Genomic DNA, 21,696 nt, shown 5'->3' with positions numbered 1-21,696 from the left:
AATCGAGAAGTACCCTGCAATATGGCTGTAATTTATTTACTCTGTATGCCAAGAGCTATTTATTTAATAAGTGGTCAACTTAGGGAATTGCTTGTTCATTGTTGCCTGGTCAAATCCAAAATACGTCTATAAAACAATGCATGCAATCTATAAAATAGAGACGCGTGTGAAGAGGCAATGGGATTTTTTTCTCATCCTCTAGTAGGCTCTGAAATCAAATTCTTCTTAGGGCTAAATTAAACCAAGAGTCAACCCTACCAATATTTCTGCACTTGATGCTTCAATATTAATTTAAAAGTGCGAAGGCAAGTAAAATACACATAACACAGAGCAATCATGCATCAACGGTACAGAATATTCCCTTTACCCCCGTAAAGTAATGCTCTTTCTCCCAACTGGCTGCAATGACAGGCTGGTGGGGCTGAAAGATATGCATCATGTGTAGCACAGTCTTATTTGAGGACTTTAAACTTGTTATTATATGTGGTTTTCTCTGAGAGGATCCCCAAAGTTCTTCCATCTGGCAGCTGCTTTTTCGATACATGAGAGCCCCATCAGTGCTGCACACTGGGTGAGCTATTGTTTTCAATTCAAAGAGAGAACTCATAAAACCGTTCAGTTTAGCTTTTTGTGTGACACTGTAAATACATAATGCCGTTGATTGGGTTGTTTTTTTTGCCTACTCTTCTTATGATAGTTTTCTATTCGACTGAGAAGAATATCTAATAAAGCCTAAAGAAAATGGATAAGGGCTTCTTCAAATGCTACTTTATATTCTTAGGGGGAAAAATATCTTTCCATAAAACGACATTGGTTTATTTATTTGTGCTCCATGAAGGTTTCTGACAACTGCCAAGTCAGGCCCAGTGAGCAAAAGTCAAAAAAAGGGTTCCTCTTAAAAAATTTAAATTAAATTGTAATAATAATAATAATAATAATAATAATACATTTGACCAAAGTATGGTCTGGCTAAGAGAGAATATGGGCTTAACTAACACCAATTGTTTTTCTGATTATGTTCAGCCTTGGGAGATGGTAATGTGACAGCCACCGGATAAATGCGATAAGAAAAACCTCACTATATTCCTAAAAATATGACATATGTGTCGTTAAATTCTAAAACTCCAACCTGACAGGGTGAACAGATAAAATATGAGTTTCAGGATATTCCTCTGCCAATGAGAACCTCAAGTAGTTACAAAAAAAAAAAAGTAGTTGGAGAAAGGGTAGCTATGGTAACCAGGTTGAAGTGCCCCAGATGTTATCTCCCTTGTTGGTCCTGTGCCGAAACCAGAAACCTCATCAACTCATCTGGGCAACCACCATCAAACTAAAATACACCATCCCCCCTGTCAGATAAACCTGCTTCTGATTACTTTGATCGCTTCTCATTTCGCGTGCGCCGAGTGTCAGCAACCTGCAGGTTGTCTCTTCCAGGACGAAACCAGACAGTGGAGCATGATTATCATGTGTTCCTCGGAACGCCAATCTGCTCTCGAGGACAGGCAATTTCTGTCAGCATCACCGACTCCAGTGGCCCAAGCAGCTCCTCTTCATCTCACACTTTAAAGCACACAGGTGCCCATGTGCAGTCAAGTGTGCTTCAATGCATTTCTTTGGACGATCAGACGACAGGAAGGGAGAAATGAGATAATACTTTTGTTTACAACTCTGGAGCGAGCGTGTATTTGTTTTTCTCACGCTTTCTTTTATTAGATGTGTGTCAGAACAGGTAAAGTACCTATTTATTCCTTCTGCATAAATGTGTGTCATATCCAATTGAGAGTGACAGATCAGTGGCTTAACTACTTGACAAGGAAGCCAAGGCCAGTGCACTTGCATTATTCATGAGCATCACGGATGTGTTGATGCCACACTTCTTTGGCACAGCACAGATAGTACAGCGGCAAAATAATGGCCATGCAGATGAAGTCCACTGGTGCATCATCAAAAACAGCCTTACAGCAGCACCTAGTGCTCACTGTATGAAAACCAAGTGATCTGAAGGCATGCAAACAGCTCAACATTTAGTTTTTATTGCACAATAATGTATGTCTTATGTGAACATTAATGGCATCACTTGTTAAATAATGAATTCAATGAGTTTAGCCACATCATTTGGAAAACTGAACTCTAATCATGCCCATGCCTGATTACTGCCTGATTTGCAGAATCAATAAATCACCAATAGAGAACCTGTCTGACAAAATGAAGTAGGCTAAACCATCTCAAATAGCAACAGATCCTTCTGTTTGTTATTACAGAGAATGTCTTTTTTTAAGTAATGATATTCATGTTTACTTATAAAATCAAACTGAATTTTATCCAACTTATTGCACACCTGCTTTGGCATTTCTAACGATAATGAAGTGTATACAGCTCTTGAGATTCCTTCGGTTTTTGATAGTAAAATCCTTCCATATAATGACAGGTCACTCATCAGCCACATGTTAAATTTAGTTATTTGTTGTATAATGGGATCAAAGTTAGAATTGTAATGTAAATTGTTTTTGTCAATAACCACTCCAGTGACGTGTGGTAGGGTTCGTAGCTGGTGATTAGATTTACAAATACATACACTCTACAGAGTAGATTAATTGCAAAATGCTGAAGGAGACTGATTGAGCCAAACCAATTAACCAAGAGACATGGAAAAAATATTGATTCTTTGTTAAAAATATTAATAAAACTAAATTATTTGTCATTTGACTGGTAACAGTTATAATGGATTTCTGCATTTGTAACACATTCAAAAACCTTAACCCACACAATGCACATTTCATTACAAAAACAAAACGTCTTACCTCTACCTAAAAATGAAGTCCAGCTGCGCTCTTTCTGAAGAAAAATATCGGTCACTTTCCGGTAAAAGTTTTCTTTATCTTCTTCCGTTTTAAAAGTCTCTCAGTCTCAATGGAGCTCACTGCCAGGGAGGAAAGCCTTCCTTCATCAGTCCTGTTCCGACTGTATGTTTAGAGTCTCTTTAGTGCTTTACTTGTTTAGCAAAACTCGCTAATAATAATACATCCATTGACTCTACTATTTGGGGATCAGGAGCGGTGCTCCTTGGGCGCCCCCTGCCTAGAGGCCAAGGAACTGCCGGCCTCACCTACAACCCGTTCTTATGATCGCCCAGCAGCACGAAAACATGTTACCTGCACACAGTTTAATGACCAAAACACAATTCGTAATCCACATATATTAAATTGTGGAAAATCAGTTCATAACTGTTTGAACAATTGAATTTATTATCTAGAGACAGGAAGATGCATTCACGGAGTGGAAGTCAGCGCAGTTAACATGGGATTGCGCAATCCCAGGGGAGGCCAAGCTCGCTGCGGCCTCACCACCAAGGATTTACATGAAAAATAGCGAAAAGTCTTCGATTTTAAAGAGAATATGATAAAAAATCAGGACATTGGATTAAAAAATAACTTTTAATACAAATGACTGAGTGAATCACAATATATATTATGTTATCTTTATTATATATTTTCTTTCTTTCCATGATGACAAGTGAGGCCTGGCCTCTCTTGTCTCCCCTGACTGCACGTCACTGAACCACTCCTAGATATGTAACTTTATCTTTAACAGGAACGTCATTAGCCTGAGTTGTATACTATTGATTGCTTTAGTCAACTTGTGTACATTAGAAATAAACAAGACAATGTCATCAGCTAGCTGTGACATTTTCAATTGTTTATCTAACGTCAAAATACCCTGGAATTGACCTTTTTAATATATACAGGCATAATATGTGTGACCAGAAGGAATAAGTCTATTTCCACAGTTAACGTCAAATCTCCAAGTTGTTCTGCGTACTATTTGACTGAGCTATTGCAACCCTGATATAAATAAATTATTCTTAAACATGTTACTCAGCAGGTCTAAATTGGTTGAACTTGTATTTTTCTTTTATCAGAACATGTTTTAATCAGTTATTTATCAATTTTACCTTCAGAAAGTGGGTTACCCTGGTTCCTGGTTTGGGGCCCACCCAAGGCCCATCACAAACCCATCTGGGAAAACAATCAAGGGGCCACAATGGAAACTGAGGACAAAACTGCTGGGTCCTAGGTGGGTAATCCAAGTGGGCCCCAAATATCAGACTCACTTCTACACATCTGTTTACCACACATGTTTGTTGGCTGGGGCTGATTTGGGGCTCACCTGAGGCCAATCATAAACCCATCAGGAGAAACACACTTAGGGCCACTATGGAAACTGAGGGCAAAATTAGCTGGGCCCCATTTGGGGTCCACAAGTGGGCCCCAAATATTAACATCCGCTACTCTCCACTTGGGCCCCACACCTGCATGTAGGTAGAGTAATTAAGTAGTTTGCACAGGAGCCAGGAGGTGCAGAGAGTGTTGTTGAATCTGACCTGAATTGTCTGGTTAAGATTGTTTTTTTGATTGTTTGTTTGTTTGTTTTACTTAAAATAAATCAAGAATAAATAATCTGTTTTTATCATTATGTCACCCACAATGAAATTTTGGTATCAGACACTGGCTCAGATTTCATAACACACAGACACAAACAACACACCATGTTCAAATAGTTAGCTGCACTGACAACACTTCCTGAGAAGCTAAAAGTGTGCAATCCCCAGCCTCTGATAAGATTTAAATGTTCAGGTCAAAAAAGAAAGTTAGCAGTCATTATACAGATGTAAATTACTTAGTTTACAGTTAAATGTATCAGACAAAACACTCACTGAGAAGTTGAGGTTGCAAATAGTCATTAGCAGAAGTGTTCAAGTTAATTGATGCTCAAGTCATAAAAGACAGGCAGACCGTTTGCAGGGTGTTTTAAAAATATACTATGCAGTCGCATGAATAGAGAGGCTGGAGAAATTACATTTGCAAACAGTCACATATATATATATATATATATATATATATATATATATATATATATATATATATATATATATATATATATATAAGCTTATATATATATATATATATATGCATGTTTTCTTATTAGTTAGTTAAAGTAGCCAGTGTCACGCGTTCACTGAGAGAAAATTCCCTATTGAAACAAGTATCTGTTCGATTCTATCGTATTTGCTGATGTTCAGACAGTTACATCTTTTTTTTGTGATCAACACATTAATAGGAGTGATAAAATAACAATTAATAACATAAGAAGCGCCATCCTAAACATGGAGCAGGAGCTGGTTGAACCAAGCTGTGCTTAAGCGTTAGAACAATTTACCAGAACCGGAGATGTTTGTTTTTCCGGAAGTCCTTGAACGCACCTCCCTAACTTGTTGCTCCACAGACACCTCCTCCTCTTCCTCCCCCTCTCTCCATACTCCTCCTCCTCCTGCTGGTGCTGCTGCTGCCCGCCGTGTTCCTGAGCTGCAGCTCCGCCGCTCAGCCTCTCATTGCCGAGCTGAACAGGGAGCAGACATGGCTGCCAACCGGGTCATCGTGTACGGAGGCAAAGGCGCTCTGGGCTCAACGTGTGTCCAGCATTTTAAATCTAAAGGCTGGGTGAGCTAACGCTAGCTACACGCTAACACTCTGCTAAGTCCAAAGCTAACTGTGCACGTTTTCTGTTTTTAAAATTATTATTATTATAAATGTCTTTATTTTTTGACCGTGTTTGTGGAGCAGTGGGTGGCCAGCGTGGACATTGCTGCTAATGAAGAGGCGAATGACAACGTGATTGTGAAGTTGACTGAATCTTTCACCGAGCAGGCTGGACAGGTGAGTTTCAGGTGTGGCTGAAAGTGTGTTTCTCTTTTTATTTTTTTAGGGGTCTGCAGCCTTTATCCCAGACAGTCATTTATGCCCCCAGTCCAGATAAATAAAACTAGAGACACAGCTGTCACATGACGTACAAAAGAATACAACTTAACATTCTTATGTGCACTATAAAGAAACACAGTTTTATTTATATTTTTGATAAAAAAAATGAAATAAAACCATATTTTCTAAAATGGAATGTTTTTTGTGAAAAAAAACCCCCAAAAGTACAAACTTTCCAACATCATAGCAAGAAAAATAGATCTACATAAAATATTACCGGTACTTGTAGTGTCATTGCATTGTGGAAATTCAATACAATTAGTAAGATAACAATTAATTTAATGTTCCCCAATGGGGAAATTCAGGTGTGACAGTGGCAAGTAATTAGAAGAAATAAAAATACACGGAAAGAAAACTAAACTGTCTAATCTAAAGTTGGCTCTAAAAAAACACCAAGAGTAGAATATAAGGATAAATCATATTAGATCTATATTTTAAAACTTTTTTTTTTTTATTACCATTTTAAGTGATTAAGAGCCATTGTGGAAGGTCCAAAAAGGCGGCTTTTGGCCCTGGAGCCACAGGTTGCTGACCCCCACCCTAGCCTAAAGTGTAATATTCATCTATTTACACAAGGCCACATGTAGAGTTTGTCCATGTTGTTGTAATAAACTAGTTTCACATTGCTTTTAAAACATGTGGCATACTGTAGCATTCAAGTCTCATTCCAAAAAGCTATTTTTCTACGTGAATTATTTAGTTGTTTGTAAATGAGTAATATAGATTTAGTTCATAATCAGTTAAAAAAAAAAAGTTTAAGCATGTCTTTAAGACATTCCTTGCTCCTGAATTATAATTGATATCCACAATACAGTCATATTTTTGATCATTACATTTATTTTCTGTTGGTTTTGTTATAAATCCGTTAGTTGACTTGTAATTGTTTCACCTACTCAAATATCAGGACGTTACAGTTAAAAATGTAACTTTTTACCATTAACAGCAGCAACAGAGAATATTCTGCCTTGAAACAAAACTGCTTCATGGTTTATCTCATTAATCATTAAAGTTGAATTCAAATCAGTTTATCGATGAACAAGACACACATTTTTATGCATGAATGTATAAATGGATCAATGCAGTGCTACAGGCAGATTCGCATCCAGTTACCTACGTGGAAGTTATAATAAAATGTTGGTAAATTCAGCTTGTGATGCCAGTTGTTTAAGTTTTCTATCTTAAAATAATGGATCGACATAATTGTCTGTATTAACTTTGCAGCAATACACAAGCACCAGTTCAGGGATTTAATAAAAAAAAAATCCTACATTAAAGTGAAATTACACAGTTAATGGCAGTGATTGGACTACCATATTTTTTTGGACTATAAGGCACACTTAAAATCCTGATGGTGCGCCTTTATATATGATTAAAGTTGTGCTTACTGACTGATTTTACTTGGTACAATGTGCTCAAAAATATGTTAAATGAATATTCGGAGCATTACGGTACACTGTGTCACTACCTGATCGGACCCCTGAGCTGTCTACAAGACTGCCTGACTGTAATGTTGAATATAGAAGTGCATTCATGTAAAGGCCCCCACATACTCGGGCGTACTTCACTCCGCAGAGGTCCGCGCGTACTTGAGGAGTACTCAAGGCGGACTCTGCGCATTCAGGTACGTGTCACACTATAAACTCCTCAGAGGCAAGAAGTCTTTACATCAAACTGTTTCATATGTGACACTGAGCTTGATACACTGAGCTGCTCCAAGCAGGCGGTCTCCAGGATGCAGCATCGCCGTCCCTCTCTGTTCTCACTGACAGGTGGGAGTCTGCTGGAAAAGAAACGGCTCTAGGTGCTCAGCTAGCTAATCACACGTTTTACCATCCGTTCCGCTGCTTCGTCCCACTGGCAGGAAGTCTGGGAATTGTAGGATGTAGGCAACTCAACTATGAAGGGTAAAACGTCCGTGGATAGTCCAAGCTCACAGTATGTGCACAGTACGCCCGAGTATGTGGGAGCCTTTAAGTTTATACATGGTATTCAGATTGCAAAAAATATATATATATCCTAAACAGATAAGCAAAATGAATTTTGGCTGGCCCTCACAAAGCCCTAAACTCGGTTTAATAGAAGGTGAGTAGAAAGTAAGAAGGGAAGCTTACAAACCTGACTCTGTTACACCATTTCACCTGGACGAATGGGCCACATGTCCAGCAAACTGCTCTGAGAAGTCCTACAGTTTAAGGGCAATTCCACTAAATGCTAAGGAAATGTATTTAAACTTCTTAATGAGGGTAAAAACGTATTCTGCTCATTATTAAGGCATTAGCAAAGATAAATAATTTTTGTAATTTTAACATCTAATAAAGGAAAGTTTTAATCTGATTTAATATCAGACATTTAGGGGTAAAAGGTTGATTATTTTATATAGTGTATGTAAACCCCCGGTTTCTATTGTAGATGTGACTGTTTCTTGTTTTTTTTTTTTTTTTTTTTTTTTTAAGGAATCCAGTGATTTAACAAAACACAACCGTGGAGGCAGGTTGCCTGTCAGCCTGAGGGCTTCACACAGAAATACAACATTCCCCTATGTCAGACCGCTGCCCGAGGGCCACATGCGGTCCCTGGGTGGATTTTATGGATTTTTTATTTTTTTTTATTAATCACTCCACTCCACACAGCAACTACATTTAATCATAATTTTGGATTTATTGTTATTTGTTGTACGGTGGCTAAAATACTTCAAATGATAATCTAAAAGTATTGCCAGTTTTTGCTGTTTTGTATCGTTAAACATCATTAATTGGAATTTACTGTCCGATAAATTCAAGTTCTTATAAGAATTTTTTTCAGGATAACAGTGAGCAATGCATTAAATGCCGTCCCTTAATAGCTGCATTCATTTTTAATTTGTAAGTAACCTGGCTGCAGCGTTCGGAAATGCTGAACCACTTCAGTGAAGCGTTATCATGCTGTTCGCTGCGAGCTCTGTTCCTGAATATTCTTCGCTTTGATTGTTGTGCTGAAGTGATGGGTTTCCATCTGGAGACTGAACAGAATCGTTGGTGACATTTAAATGGCATTCAGCTGCCGCCCGAGCCCTGCGGATTCATGAAAAGCGTCTTTTATTTGCAGGTGACGGCGGATGTGGCCCAGCTGCTGGGGGAAAACAAAGTGGATGCCATCCTGTGCGTTGCAGGCGGATGGGCTGGAGGGAACTGCGGTTCCAAAGGTCAGAGTTCAAAGCTTTTATTTGTTTTGACATTAATCATCAGCCAACCTTTCTTCAGTTGAAATGGCTGCATTTAAAGTCTTGAGTAATATTAAAAAATTTAGTTTAGCTTAAAAAAGGTAGATCTGAAGAAAATGACGCTCTGTTCTTCAGGCTTTGTTCAGCTTCTTACTTGACATCATTTACTGCCAGCGCTAGAATTCAGGTATGACATAAAGGAAATCAGCAATTTTGGATTGAAAATAAGTCCAAATAAGTGAGATGATATGACCAACACTACTATTGAATGAATGAGACTCAGACAGGTTAAACGCTGCATATGTTGTCCATTCAGTAAACTTCAGATTTAGACTGTCTCAACACTTTTAGATCAATAAATTCTCCTTTAAAGATTGAAGTTTGTGAAATTACATTTGTGAATAATACTAAACGGTCTGCTTTTAGTGCAATCAATCAAACAAGCTTTATTAGCGGGCGTAGGTCCATGATTAGCAGAGGCGTGTCTGGCATGATATGTTATTTTGTGATACATACAACCTGACTTTGATAAAATTTTAAATGAAACATGCTAGAAATGCCATTTCATATAAGCTAAATGTAATTACATTTTTATACATAAAGTTACAAAAAAAAGCTCACTAACAATGTTAATTTATTGAACAGAAAATATTCACACCAATCCCTCAATGAGCTAGCAAGGATGACCAACACTAGATTTTCCCACACCATCCGGCAGAATGTAAACAAAATGTTTGAATTTCCAGTGTTTTGATTGGACAATCCAAGCTTGGGGCCACAGGATTTGTGCCCCACAGCTGTCTACTGAGAGCGTGTTGGTCATGCTCACTGCGATTTCAGATGTTCATTATTTAAACAAATGTTGGTGGGCCGGCCCCAACATCAAGGCACCTCAAGAGGATTTAGCCTCTGAGCTTGTCAGTTTTCTGTCAGACTTGGATATATAGACACAAATGTTTATAACAGAATTGTATTGGTAAGCGAATTGGTCTTTTTTAACAATATTAATCTATAAAGAACAATCCTGTCCCACGAACATAGAGCTTCACAGCGACATCTGGTGGCCCCAAATGCAGAGACGCCGCATATGATAATCATCTAATGTTGTCTGTAACATCTTTCAGATTTTTTTAAGAACTCTGATTTGATGTGGAAACAAAGCGTGTGGACGTCCACCATCTCCAGCCACATCGCCGCTCGCCATCTGAAACCCGGAGGACTGCTCACCTTGGCTGGAGCAAAAGCGGCTCAATCAGGCACAGGAGGTGAGACAGTTTTATCGTTTTGACTGCTTTCATCGTAAAAGCTCAACGTTTGTTTATGCACCACGTCAGAGATCCGAGCTTTGCCCAGGAAACTGATTCAGTGAGCGGAGAAAAGGGAACGGGTTAAACCTGGGATCATTGGAGGGGAAATATACCGAAGAATAGATTCCTATGCTTTCATGCTCTCTAGTCCTCTAACGTATTTGCTCCCATTGTTGTTTAATGCAGCATGAAAAGCTTTAAAAGTCAAACATGTGGGAAGGGTGTCAAGGCATTAGGTAGCAGCAATTAAGTTGTTTTGATGCTAAAACGGCAGACACCAGCCATAAAAGACAGTTTTTAATAAAACGTTGCTGTGGAGACGAAAACGGTGAATTAAATGTGTTTCCGCTCGCTGGACAGAATACTCTGTGGGGTCTTTTTACTTTGAACGCAAAGCAGAAAGGCATTAACCCTCCTTAATTATTAGGTTATTAATTGCAAGTCATACGGTCATGGCATATCGTGCAGCCCTGCTCATTATTTTTTAATTAACAGTTAAAGTTATATGTATTTGCTAAGTAAGGGGGAAGTAACCGCTTCAAACATGCATTTCCTCGGATGTTTGAGTTGTTTAAGATGGTTTTTATCTTTACCATGTGACATGAGTCCAGCTCCCCTGCCTCCGAGGCAGCGGACAGCCACTGGTCTTGGGGGTTGTCTCACTAGGGAGCTCATGTGATGGACTGGAATCCAACATTAGCTGCTCAAAGCTGCAGCTCAGCACTCCTCTCTGAGCCGAGGCATTCATTGGCTGCTGGTTAAAGGAAGACGATGACTCAGCAGTTTAGGCTCACGCAGACGCAGCGTGTTAGCCGCACATGACGCGCTCTTTAAATTGAATTTGTTTAGGAACAGCTGCTCCTATGTAAAACAAAGTTAAAGCTCTGCTGTGATTATTTACACAGCATTGTCAGGAGATGAATGGTTGTAATCACACTTTTCCTTCGTTGTTTGTTTGATTCAGCTGGATTGAGGAGCGTCTGCCTTTTTTATTGTTTTTATTATTATATATATATATATATATATATATATATATATATATATATATATATATATATATATATATATATATATATATATATATATATATATATATATATATATATATATATATAATAATATAGTACACTGACTTTATTTTTTTTCAACAAATACATATAATATGCCTAATATATATTAGGCAATTTTATGCTAGATTTTGATCTTTCAAGTAACTAGCCTTATCCCAGCAAAAATGTAAAGCACCCTAGATCAAAATGAAGTCAAATCACATAAATGGCTTCTTATTTTTTGGCTGAACTTGGGATTTAAATTAAAAGCCACCCAAAAGGGAGTGTTTCTGTTTGCTCAGTCATGTAGATTTTAGATTTATGATTTACTGTGCGTGTCTGTTCTCATTCCATTTTGTTTTCAAATATAAGAGAAGGTAAAAGGCTATTGAGAAATGTCTGTTAAATGAATAATAAATCCAGAAAACGTCACATTTGGCAGAGTTTAGTCTCAACTTCTTGGGAGATTCGCCTCAATAAATCATTTGCTGTTTTTTTTCTCCTTCTTTTCAGAACTTTATTCCTTGATCTTGTGTAGTCAGGCGGCTGCTTATAAACAAGGTTACGGTGAGGTTGTTTCTGAGGCTAATTGAATTTAACGGGATGGAAGCTGATGGGCTCTCATTGGCGTTGAACATTGTCACATGTCTGGACCCGGAGGCTAAACTTGTGCTTCCTGAGAAGACGAATGCATAAAAACAGCTACACTGCACTTTCATATTGGTCTTAATTTTTCTCTTTTAGGGAGAACAAAAGCTCTCAGGAAAAGTGCCGCCGCCCCTTGTTTCTATTGGTCAGTAGATTGTGAGCCAGTCAGGATGGTTGAAGGGGGTACCAGATGCTTGGCATTCCTGTTTAGAGACTGTGAGAATAGACGCTGATGAATTCCAGATGCTGAGGATTAAGAAGAAAACATCAGATGTTGTATTAGCCTAACAGATAGAAATGTTGTATCCTGGCTGTCAAAGCCTTTGTACTACATATAGCCGCGCTATAGAGCCAAACGAGGAGCTCCTTTGCTTTTTATGCCACCAGCTTTTCTGTTATACATAAATGTTGCTTCCGGGTCTAATCCGAGGCTTTTGTTGCAGTGGAGCTCTTACATTGTTCATGCAATCTATGACTAATTTGTCATTTAAAAAATAAGCAATGCTACATGTTCTGTAACCACTATAATATGATTGAGATGCTAGAAAACAGCCACAGTCATGTTTTTGCAGCCTTATTACACACAGACTGATACGTCTTAATTCATCTCTGTTCCTTTTGATGACCGTAGCTTACAGCTGATAAAACCCCAAATCCAGTTTCTCAGAAATGATGCATATTACATAAAACCAAGACAGAACTTTATTAAATAATGCAATGATGATGATCAGTTGTGATATCGGCCTATTTTCTTCTTTTCCTTCCTTCTCATCTGTGCTTCCATCACTCTGCGGCTCTTAGCATTTTGGGCAGAGAGGCTCTGTCCCACCGGCTCAATATTATATTAGCCTGAAAAATAGAAGTTCATAACCCTTGGAATATATTAGCCAATAATTGGCGCACTCCAAACAGTCCTTTGTGATTATGGACACACTGATATTGGCATGTCAATATTTTTGCATTATATTGTGCAGCCTTCCTTTGCACCACTAAGTAATATTCAAGTGCTATTTCATTGAGTCCATGTAAGAAGCTTCTAACATTATTGTTGGTTCTGCAGTGGCTTGAAATGTGACAGTAGCTCTTGTTGTGGATACATCTGTGTTTAGTGGCTCTTAAAGCTCCAGCTGCAGTCCAACCTGTGTGACTCTCCCATAAACTCCTGAATGGAGTTTGCTTCACGATCCTCTAAGGCTGCTATGTTTCCCGTTACTTGTGCACTTTTTGTTTTGCAATACTTCTTCCTTCCACTTAACTTTCTGTTAATGTTTGGATACAGCTCTCTAAAGTGCAGGGCTTGCTCTCCTTGTTGATGGTATCTGACTTCCAGCTGTCAAGGCATTTATCTTCCCGATGACTGTGTAGAACATAAGATGCACATAAAACATTTATGCATTTTATTATGTACCGTATTTTTCGGACTATAAAATCCTTAAATTTTCTCCAAAATTGATGGTGTGCCTTGTATATGATCACCGTTGTGCTTAATGGCTGATTTTATGTGGTACAGCACACTCAGAAATCTGTTAAAATGTGTAAGTACGACTTTGGTTATCAACAAAGCCGCTCTCCTCAATGGATTTTCGGAGCATTACGGTACACTGTGTCACTACCTGATAGGACCCCTGAGCTGTCTACACGACTGCCTGTAATGTCGCTAGCAACAGTAAACCTACTGAGTTAATTCAATATAAAAGTTATGTTTATTATGTTAGAAACAGGGCAGTGTAGTCCAACTACTCTGTCCTCCTGGCAGAGACAGATAGTTCTTCCTCTCAGGGGAGAGCTGTGTACAGTGACCAGACTATATTTCTCTGGGGACGTCTCTGATTTTTGTTAAGCCCAGAATGTCTGCCTGGGCTTTTTCGGGTAAATACCTCTTGTTGAGCTAAACTTTTTTTACTCCATCATGATGCACTGGAACCGGGAACATTTCCGGGGACAGGTCATCCAAATCAGGGAGGTCTGGTCACTCTACCAGAGGGACGGAGTGACATTAAACACTAGGGAAGAATATTTAACGCTGTTATGATCCAAAAAGTATGGTATTAATCTAATTTTCTAAGAAACCCAAGTTTAGAGTTTTGGTAGCCACAATCATCAAAATGAATAGAAATAAATGATTTAAATATAACAATTAATCTTTATTTTGAGTTGAACTTCTTAACTTCAATCATTGACATAAATCCCTTTTTTAGTGATATTTAAATTTATAGAGAGGCACCTTATATACGTCATTTGTAAAGGAGAACTAAAATCCAACATCCAGAGATCTAATGAACTGCATGTGCTCTGTGATGCGTTCGCTGAACACCAAAATGTTGTTTAATCTGTAACCTCCAGGTATGGTGGGCTACGGCATGGCCAAAGCTGCTATCCACCAACTGTGCCAGAGTCTGGCAGCAAAGAACAGCGGCATGCCGGCCGGAGCGGCAGCTGTCGCCATACTGCCGTAAGTACTCAAATTACATTTATCAACAAACTTCAAATATGTAAATTTCACTTGCTGCTCATTTAAACTTGGACTGCTCCGTGGGCTTAACTTTAAGCCAGAAAGTTGCTTCTTTTTAATAAAAGGTCTGCACAGATAACAGATGGCGGATGCTAAAATCAATAATTTGCTCAAAAATGTATCTTTGCAGAAAACGGAGTGTTAAATAATTAAAGTCTTAAAGTGGGGCCGCTCCCCTCCGTAGTGGATCAGTTCTAACTCAAATCTGGTAACGTGGTTCAATAAAATAATACACAGCTATCCCCTCACCCCAAATCTGCATATTTGACTTCTTTATTCAAATTTTTTATTTTATTTTTTTAAAGATGTTTAATATTTCCATGTCAGTGTTAAAGCTGATTGCCTAACGACCTACTTTAATGGTCAATTGTATTTTTCACAGCCACGATTTATGATTTTTCTTTTTTTTTTTTTTTTTTTAAACTAAAAACAAAGGCTGCTTATTTGTTTCAACTCAATCATCTTTGGCCAATGCTTATCTAAACGGCCACAGCTGTCGTGTGGACAGGAGATCAGTGGAGGTGTGCTGGGAAATAAGCCGTGCCACTTACTCTTTACGCCGGCTGTCTAAGGGCTTTGTGAAGGTGAGCTGCAGCATGAACAGGTAATTAAGGACGATAATATCACCCCACATTTCTGATTACGCAAATGACGTCCACAGATTGCTACCCCTGTGCTATTTATTTGAAACCAGTTCTGCGCAGTCATTATGAGAGCAGTCTTTTTAAGGGGCGTCTCTGGTTCCTGCTCTCTCTATGGTTGTGTTTTATTCTCCCACCCTCAGGCCACGCATCTGTTTAGCGTTAGCTGTGACTTGCAGTTCTGCTACAGTCCCATCGGATTTGATGCAATATCGCCGTGTCCTCGTTGGTTGAGTTTTATATTATAGAGTCCTGCTAAGGCTTGACAATACCCGAAAGCTTTGATACCACCTTATCTGAGATGTGTCACAATTTAATCTGGTATCTTTTAGTCGACCAAAAACCCATCCAACAAAAATAGCTAAATCTTTATTTTTTATTTACTACGTTCTTAACTTGCTTGAAGCCTTTGCTAATTTACAGGAATGACTGTAGAAACACATTGACAGGAAAACTGAAGCACCTCTGCTCTAACCTCCCTTCACATGTCCTGTAGATGTTTGTAACTCACACACCCTCCGCTGACTAGGAGACAGACTTGAGATCCTGACACTCCACTCCGGCGTATGATATTTATGTGTGGAGATGCTGCCAGCGCTGTTTCCTCTCTGCTGCTCTGACGCGGCTCCTCGCCCTGACTCTTATCTGGCTTCATTTGGCAGCGTTACCTTGGATACACCGATGAACAGGAAGTTCATGCCTGATGCAGACTACAGCTCGTGGACGCCGCTGGAATACATTGCAGAGTACGTACCGAAGGGAGGCTGGGTCTCGTGTCTTCCTTTTCCCCCTTTTGTAATTGTTAAGATGTATTTTATGGTTGGCGTTTGCAAATGTTTGCCTTCAGAGACGGTTAATTAGATCCAGAGTTGCTGCATTTGGTGTCAAATTAAATATGGTGTAGCATTAGTAAGAAACAAGTTACACTTTAACTCTACAAACTTCTCTTTTCACCCGCCATGTTATCTTGATTTCTAATGACCTCCCGTATTGGATGTCTGAGTTTAGAAGATTCCTGTTTTTAAACAGCAATATGACTTTCAGTTTTTATTAAAAAAAGATGAAAAGAGCTGATTTGCTTCACATCGGTTCTGCCGATGGATGATTTTTGGGGGCGATTTGAGAACAGAAGATGATCCGTCTGTAAACCTGTGATATTGTTCAGGTGCAGCTTGGCTTCTCTGTGTTACTGTTTCACCGTGCCGTGTCTAAGGTGAAGCACCCTCGGTGGACCCAGTTCGTTTTACCCAGTCAGGCGACCCCCACTTACTTATTACCTTGAATGTAGGAAGCATAAAACAGACAAGTATGCTTTTAGTTATATTTTATCTAGGTAAAGACAGAGAAATAGTTACAGTCACACCAGCGCTGATGGGCCCCTGATCGGCAGGAGGCCTCGAGTGCTCATCACACAAACATTATAAAGGGATCTCGGGACACACCCATACAAGGGCGGTACACATCCAAACTGTGACATCAGCAGGGAAGCTGTGTCACCTCCGGGGTGGTATCTGATAGATATATGCCAATCTTTTGGGTCAGTGCCATCTAAGTGTGCCATGCAGTTCTGGGATAAACAGCTCGTTCCACTTGACCTTGTTGATATCCTAACATCTGCATGGCTTTGATCTCAGCTGCCCCCGGTAGTGACGGCTCAAACCAGGCCTTATGTGTCTGATTCATGTTGCATCAGGACAGCTGTGGGCAGGAAACGTTACATTTCTTTCTACTTGTTCAGGCCCAGAGCTTTTGTCTTTTCTTTCAGACTTTAGGTCGTTGTTATGAGTTTGCGCTTAGCTTTCATGCCTTATATCTGAAACATTTGAAGCTATCTGGGAACAATAGCCACCCGAACGCTCCTCAGGTTATACACAAACGTGACCAAACACAAGCAGAAAATGACAGTCACATAAATATCGCTTTGAAAAAGCTTTTGCCCCCTGTTTCCTCCTTTTCTTCGTATTATTAAGGACATTTTAACACGAAGCAAAGATAACCTGAATACATATTCAAGCAGATTTAAACAATGATTTGATTTATTTGTTAATTTTTGAGTCATTCAGAACTGGACTTGTTGCCATATTCAGTAGTCAGTTTTTCGTAACAAGATACTTTCTGCACATTATCCACCATAGTTTTCCATAAGAGGTGGTGGCCTAATGGTTAGAGCATTGTGCTTGTGTCCTGGAGGTTCTGGGTTCAACTCCCACAGACTGCCACTCTGGGTGGCAAGACCCTAACCCCAGTTTGCTCTCTGGGTGCCGCACAGTGGCAGCCCTCTGCTCCTCAAAGGGTTGGGTTAAATGCAGACAACAAATTTAATTGGAATGCATGTTGCAATGACAATAAAGATGATTGTTATATTATATTATTATAGTTTTGTTGTATAGAGAAAAGGTTTTGGAGTTCATTTAGACGTTTTAATGTCAGATGGAGCACTAGGGGTGTAAATCACCAGGTTTATCAAGATACAATGAAAAATTAATTTATTTGGATGGCAATGCAATATTTGGTGATATTACAAAGGCTGTTAGATTTTAGACGCGATCGATATGATGCCCAGTCCTTAGCCCATTTATTATTTACATTGATGTTAACTCACAAAAGGCAAAATATGATTTTACCATTTTATTTCTAAGTTGTTACATGTATCAGGCATTTAAATCAAAAACATCATTCTTATAAGTTTTTACTTATAATAATAATAATAATGATGATAATAATAAATCACCTATCCAATGTTGTTTCATGCCTGAATTTCAAAATAAAGGCGTATTTTAGAAATTACCGATGGATCGATATTTTAATTTTACATGGATGTAATTGGATCGTTAATCATTTAATCGATGTGGATCGATGTATTGTTACACCCGCTAGTTAGTTCTGGTCTTTTTTTTTTATTTTTTCGGAACATGGGTGGCATTTTCACTTTGCCCATTTCTTCTTAGCCTCGTGAGACCATCCTGATCTCGCGAGCTTTCAAGGTTTCACTCGCAGATCAGTCTGGCTACTCTCCATTAAAGAAAATTTGGAGCCGTTCACCAAACGAACGTCCAATCAGCGTTGGCTTTGAGGCGGGTTGAGGTGTGACGCAACGGGAAGCGCGTCAGTTCAGTCTAAAGAACATGGCGGCTTCAGCCGATGAAACTAGCGTTAGCGCGGCTATCGAGCAAGTTTTATCGGAATTACAGAGTATTTCTTTGCTGAGCTAACGAGCCTTTACCTGCAGCGGCAAGAGTAGCTTGGCTTGTGGTTGTGTTTTCGTCGTCGCTCGTAACAGAGTGACGACGAATCTGATTGGTTCATTTGGCCCGTCTATCACCAACATAGGCCAATCAGCTAACCAGTATTTTCGCCCCTTCCCAAAATTACTTCAACGGAAGGTTTCCAGATGGATATGCGGAGCAAATCTATCTGGCGGAGTCAGGTTAATTTCTTCTTGCTGAATCCTAAAAACTGACCTTAACTGAGGCCTGCAGAGCTTTAGATCTTCTGGCTTTTTCTGGGATCTCCTGGATGGGGCGTCGATGCGCTCTTGCACTGGTTTTGGTTTGCCAGCCGCTCCTGGGAAAGTTCATCACTGTTTTTTAGTTGATGTCTCTCACTGTGGAGCCACAGAGCTTGAGAAATGGCTTTGTTAACCTTTCCACAGTGATAGATGTCAGAGACCGTTTCTCATCTGTTCCTGCACTTGTTTCGGTCAGGAAATTATGCGTTTTCAGATCTTTTCGCTTTCTTTGTGTTGTTTTATTGAAGGGGTTTCTTGTTTCTGCAGACATGGGCAAGTGAAGCTAGTCAAAGTGATTTTATCTTTCCAAAACATGTTAGTCACAGTTAATTCAAGATTTCCCCAGGGCTGATATTACTTTTTCACATATTGGTTTGAATGGGCGTTTTCCCTTAATAAATGGCAAACGAGCATCCTTCACCATGACTCTGCCATGATGTTATATAACAGGTTGTACCTCATCTATTAATACAAATGTCTTTATAATAGATTCAGTCACATTTGACTATGTGGAATAATAAATCCCTACAAATAACTCCAAACAAATTGCTCTGTGATGTTGTTATATTTGATGCAGAACATCCCAATAAGATTTTATGGGAATGCATGAAAGAGCCCTGTTCTGAATTCAATCATCGCTCGCTTGATTGAATCATAAAGCTGACTGTTGGCACTGGTGGGAATAAACGTGTAAAACTGTTCAGACTAATGGCAGAAATAAACCTTTTGAGCACATGATTCGCTCCCGTTTCCATTAACATTACGATTATAAATATATTGGACTCAATTCTAACTAACTGCAACGCCTCCTTTTTCTTTTAAGAGTTTCTGACATTTTATGCAGCTTCCTTAGACTTTATTTTTCATAATAAATAATTGAGCTCTCTCCTCTCAGTAACACTTTGTCCGTGTGATGTGGCTGTGCTCGTTTCTGGTGCGTTCACTGATGTCTTCATGAGTACAGTCAGTTCTACCGAAGCTGGACTCACATTTCAGCTTTTATCATATTGTTTTATATTTGCAAGATATTTGTTTTTCATGTTGTGTCTGAGAATAACCCAACGTGATCAACCATGTAACTCATAGATGAATGCTGAGGTGCCTTGACTGACTGCTTTAATAAACCCCTAAACACTCTTTCTGTTTTGCAGAATGTTCTTTGGCTGGGCCACAGGGAAGGACCGACCCGCTTCGGGTAGCCTGATGCAGCTTCTGACCTCCGCAGGAGAAACTCAGGCTTTGGCCGCTCAGTAGAGGACAGGGCAGAACTGTGGAAGGGGTGGGTAGCGCGGGGAGGGAAGTAATAAGGATGGGTGGATGCTGAAACGAGGAGAAGGAGCACAATGACTGCAGGCAGGAGGAGGGAGAGAGGCGGGAAGGCATAATGAGGTGTGTGTGTGTGTGTGTGTGTGTGTGTGTGTGTGTGTGTGTGTGGAGGTAAAGAGGAGAGAAAGTGACAGAGTAAGGAAGGCTCACAGGAGATGGCCTCATGGGTTTAATGTGAAGGAAGGGAGCGGGCTTTCTTTGCAAACGTAGCCTCACAGCGCCATCTACTTGCAGAACCGTACAACCGTTCCTCCAGCAGACAAGCCAACTGTGTTAAATCTGCCGTAATGGAAATGCTGTTGACCAATGAACCATCCAGACTTAATCAGAGTATTCAATTTCATTTAGGAGAGCGATGATGTGAAATGGGGCTGAATTAGGAACATTGCAGCATACACCGTCACGCACACGAGGCTCATTTGGAGAGGCGCGGGTGAAAGGAGGATATTTGTGAAGTCATAATGTCATGATTTTAACTATAATGGATGTTGTTAAAACAGTCATGTGGAAAACTCCCCAAGCAGTCATACGTATTGATGGTTCTCCAAAAGGTAGAACATAATTTCATTTGATATTCTTAACTTGGGACATTTAATTATCAGCCATTTTGTTCTTTTTAACTCAAATTAAATATAGAAATAAATAATATGTTGCCTTGAAAAGAATTAATCTAAATAAATAAATACAAAATCAGAATAAATAATAAATTGGCCTGTGTCACAAATAAAACAGACCAAGGCTTTAAAAACAAATGGGAGCAAAACACCAAAAATAATATTTAGACTGATTATTATATCAGCTTTACTTTAATTTCATCATTTATCTTCAATGAGAAACTTGATCGTGCTCTTCTTTGAGCAGCTCTGATGGTTCTGGGGGGCGGCGTGGAAACAGCAGCTACAAGGAGGTTCTCCTGGTTCCTCACCAAGTCCAGTCTTTCCCACTTTTCTTCCATGTACTGAAAATCCTGGCTGAAGAGTTTGGACAGATCCGCTTGCACCATTTTGACCACCGGATCCTCAGCGACATCACTGGCGGTAAGCTGGGCATCAAGCATTTAGAAACGGCTCCCATCCTCCTACATATTCAGGATGTTGGACTCCTAACCATGAAGTGATAGGACAGGTTGAGCTCGGTGAGTCTGGTAACCATCTCAGCAAGATGTGCCAGGCGCGCCACATCACAGCATGTGCTTGCAGATGCTGCATCGTAAAGTTCACTGCAAAGTTTCTAACGTTTTCCTACGTGACATGTGAAGCACGTCTGCGTGAAGCAATAGCTGCTATGTTAGTGCTCTACACCGTTCTCATGACAGCAGGTTTCAGTCTGGGATTCAATGGCCAAGATTAGATTAAATTTATAATTTATCATCTTCACAGCATCATTCACAACTGCACTTAAATCAGGACCAATTCTCTTATTAACGTTTAAATTGCAATATTGTCGCTATTGCATTTAAAACTAAAAATTCACTAAAATTTGATGACAAAAAAATTAAAAGTGTTTAAAATTCAAAATTTACATTAGAACTCAAACTTTTTTTAAAGCAGAAAATCAAAGAAAACAGGTTATTTAATTTAACATTTTGGCTTTCACACTAAAAGTCTGAAATAAATGTATCAAATGTGTGAAATAAAGGGAAACCCTTCTAACAAAAACATTAAAAAAATCAAATGATTTTCAGTTT

At 39.3% G+C, this 21,696-nt stretch overlaps 1 protein-coding gene across 2 annotated transcripts in view; it reads left to right on the top strand.

Moving 5' to 3' along the window:
- The window catches only part of qdpra (quinoid dihydropteridine reductase a), a 28,078-nt gene extending 7,517 nt beyond the window's left edge, over positions 1–20,561 (top strand). Inside the window, exons 1-7 of one of the 2 annotated variants that reach the window (XM_012870843.3) lie at positions 5,308–5,501; positions 5,625–5,717; positions 8,904–9,000; positions 10,143–10,283; positions 14,366–14,474; positions 15,838–15,921; positions 19,835–20,561. In XM_012870843.3, the coding sequence (XP_012726297.1) occupies positions 5,418–5,501; positions 5,625–5,717; positions 8,904–9,000; positions 10,143–10,283; positions 14,366–14,474; positions 15,838–15,921; positions 19,835–19,937 (711 nt within the window). In that variant the 5' untranslated portion in view covers positions 5,308–5,417 and the 3' untranslated portion in view covers positions 19,938–20,561. Of the gene's footprint in view, positions 1–5,307; positions 5,502–5,624; positions 5,718–8,903; positions 9,001–10,142; positions 10,284–14,365; positions 14,475–15,837; positions 15,922–19,834 lie in introns of those variants that run through there. The other variant, XM_036127183.1, reaches the window with a different exon arrangement.
- The last annotated feature ends 1,135 nt before the right edge of the window (positions 20,562–21,696 follow it).

The sequence above is a fragment of the Fundulus heteroclitus genome, chromosome 23, assembly GCF_011125445.2.
Source record: "Fundulus heteroclitus isolate FHET01 chromosome 23, MU-UCD_Fhet_4.1, whole genome shotgun sequence".
Lineage (NCBI taxonomy): Eukaryota > Metazoa > Chordata > Actinopteri > Cyprinodontiformes > Fundulidae > Fundulus > Fundulus heteroclitus.
Note: the sequence above shows the minus strand (reverse complement) of the source record. Positions and strands in the feature narration are given on the sequence as shown.